The 2786-nt window shown below is 73.8% G+C and overlaps 1 protein-coding gene across 1 annotated transcript; it reads left to right on the forward strand.

The window, feature by feature from the left end:
- LOC108633901 (voltage-dependent T-type calcium channel subunit alpha-1H-like) lies at nt 1177-2263 on the forward strand. Its single transcript, XM_018040762.1, has one exon. It carries the CDS (start codon nt 1358-1360, stop codon nt 1925-1927), a length of 570 nt encoding a protein of 189 aa, XP_017896251.1. The 5' UTR covers nt 1177-1357; the 3' UTR covers nt 1928-2263.

The following is a 2786-nucleotide window of genomic DNA, read 5'->3' on the forward strand; positions in this document are numbered from 1 at the left end:
CCAGACTGGTGGTCGTGGAAAAGTGAAAAGCTTGTGAGGTTTTCAGTGGCCAAGGGGTCCGAGTGGGACCCCGGAGCACAGGGGGCGGTGTGTCTCAGTATGAGGCTGGGGTGCTGCAGGAGGGCCTGGGCGCTTCCCCGAGGTCCCACGCGGCTCGCTTGGTCCAGGAGGAGGCTGGGCGAGGGACAAGTTCGCAGAAAGCCGTAGGTGCGCTGTGCGCGCGCGCGCGTGTGTGTGTGTGTGTGTGTGCGGGGGTGCGGATGCACGCGCACCCAGAATCCCACCCACGGATACAGCAGCGCATCACACGCACGGTCACACCCAGGACACACATGCGGAGGGGGAGGGGCGCGCCCGCCGCGGTCTCGACCGCCGCGCACCGCCCACGCCTGCAGCCCCGCCCCTTCGCCGACCCCCGCCCGCGGCGCCAAAGGGCTGGGTGCGCGCCCCGGCGGGGAGGGAGGGCCCGCCTCCGCGGCTCCGGCCGCCCCCGCAGTTGGGGGCGGGGAAGACGCCGGCGCCGCCGCCCCGCCCCCGCCCAGCCTCTACGCGAGCGCCCCCTGGCGCCCCGCGCCCCGAGCGGGGGGGGCGCGATGGGGGGCGCGGGCGGGCCGGGCTCCGCCTTCCCGGCGGGGGCGGGGCGCCCTCCGCGAAGGGGGAGGGGCGGCGCGCGCTCTCCGGGGCGGGAGCTGCCCCCCCACCGTGCCCCCCGGCCCGGCCCCGCCCCCGCCGCCGCGACCCGCCCCCGCCCCGCCCGCCGCTCACTCCGAAGTTTCCTGCGCGGAGCGCGGACGGGATCCGCGATCGCTCGCCGCCCCGCCGCCCGGTCCGCGCCCCCCGCGCCCGGCGCCCCGCGCCCGTCCGCCTCGCGGAGCCCTCTGCGCCCGGCTGCCGCCACCGTCGCTGCCGGGCCAGCCGGAGCGGGAGCCGGCGGGCCGGGGGCGCGGGCCGGGGGCGCGGGCCGGGGGCGGCGGGGCTCCAGCCGGGGCCAATCGCCGCGCCGGGTCCGCGGTGACCGCACCGCCCGGGCCATGCCCGCGGGGACGCCGCCGGCAGCCGGAGCGAGGTGAGACGCGGCGAGGGCGCGCGCCCCGCTGCGCGCCGGGACCCTCTTCAACTTGAGGCGGCCGGCGGGGGAGCCCCTCGGGCGCAGGCCCCCGCCCCGGCGGTGGGGGAGGGGCCGCCCAGCCCTCGCCGGCGGGAGGGGGCGGGGGGCGCATTTGTCTCTAATGAGAAAAGACAAAGACATCCCGGCGGCCGTGGCTGTTTCCGCGGATCCCGCGCCGCCTGAAGCGGGCGAGGGTGTTCCCGGGACCTGGTCACCGCCTGTCCCCCGCAGGTGCTGCCAGCCGCTACCATGACCGAGGGCGTGCAGGCGGCCGACGAGGTCCGCGTGCCCCTGGGCGCGCCAGCCCCGGGCCCGGCGGCGGCGGCGGCGTCGTCCCCGGCGAGCCCTGGGGCCCCGGGGCCAGAGGCGGAGCGGGGGTCGGGGCCCAGCGCGTCGCCCCCCGAGAGTCCGGCGGCCGAGCGCGGCGCGGAGCTGGGCGCCGACGAGGAGCAGCCCGTCCCGTACCCGGCGCTGGCGGCCACCGTCTTCTTCTGTCTCGGGCAGACCACGCGGCCGCGCAGCTGGTGTCTCCGGCTGGTCTGTAACCCATATCCTTCCCCGGCCTCCGGGGGTGCGGGGATCCTGGGCACGGGGCTCCGGGGCGCGGGACCCCCTCCCGCGTGTGCCTCCCACGCCCGGGCTTTTTGGCCCCGGCGCGGTCTGGGTGCGCGGAGGACGCAGTACAGCGGCGCGAGGGGAGCGCTCCTCCGAGAGAGGCGGCCCCGGGCTGCGCTTTGTGGGGCAGCGGCCGCGGCTCTCTTGATCCGAACGGGGTGTCCCCGCTCCAGGGCCAGCTCCGGACGAGAGAGGGTGGAATAGAAGCGGCGAGGCCACTGCGGGCTTGGTGGCCAGGAGGGAAGTGGGCACTGCCTGCGCCCCCATGGGTGCCGGGTCAGGACGGGAATTCCTCCCTCCGGGTTTACGGGACCTCCGGCCTGAGGCAGGATCCTCACTGCGGTGGGGGGTAGGGGGTGCCGGCGGGACCTCAATAAGGGATCAAAGTTTTCTCCCTGTCCCTTGCACTTGGGAGAGTCTGGGAGACCCTGGGGGCCAGGAAGCCTTGCGCTCTCGCTGGTCCTTTTCCGTGGGGAGAGGCGGTGACGTCGGTTGTGAACTCGCCTTTCCAGGCTGAACTCGGTGTTGGGGCTGATTTAAGTCATGCGCAGCTGGGGCTGGGGGGCAGGGAGGCAGCTGGCACGCGCTCCGCACCCTGGTGTCCCTTCTCCCGGTGCTTCCCTGACCCAAGAGGAAGGGGTCTCTCTTTTTGCTTTTGGTGAGAGCGACACACTTTCAGAGAAGGTTCTAGAGCAGAGCTGGGTCAGGCAGGGGGCATTTCTGGGACACAGCAGAGCTGGGGACCCCCGGCAGGTGGCCTTTGGGGACTGTCACCGGGCCCTGGCTCCCTGTGTCCCGGCCGATTCTCCTGCGGGCCCCTGGCTGCCAGGTGGCTGGGCTGTGGGCACCAGGCGTTCCCTCCCCTTAGCCTGGAGGGATTGGGTGACAGCAGGGTGGGGGTCTGAGGAAAGGAGGCTGGTGGCGGAGAGACCTTGCTCGTGAACTTTCCCTGTCCACGTGAAGGAGACCGGCCGCGTGAGCGATGCGTGTATACATTTTTCCTGCCTTGTGTGTCTAACTGTACAAACATCACATAGGAAAGAGGAATGTGTAGCAGGAAAGT

This window comes from Capra hircus, chromosome 25, assembly GCF_001704415.2.
Source record: "Capra hircus breed San Clemente chromosome 25, ASM170441v1, whole genome shotgun sequence".
NCBI lineage: Eukaryota > Metazoa > Chordata > Mammalia > Artiodactyla > Bovidae > Capra > Capra hircus.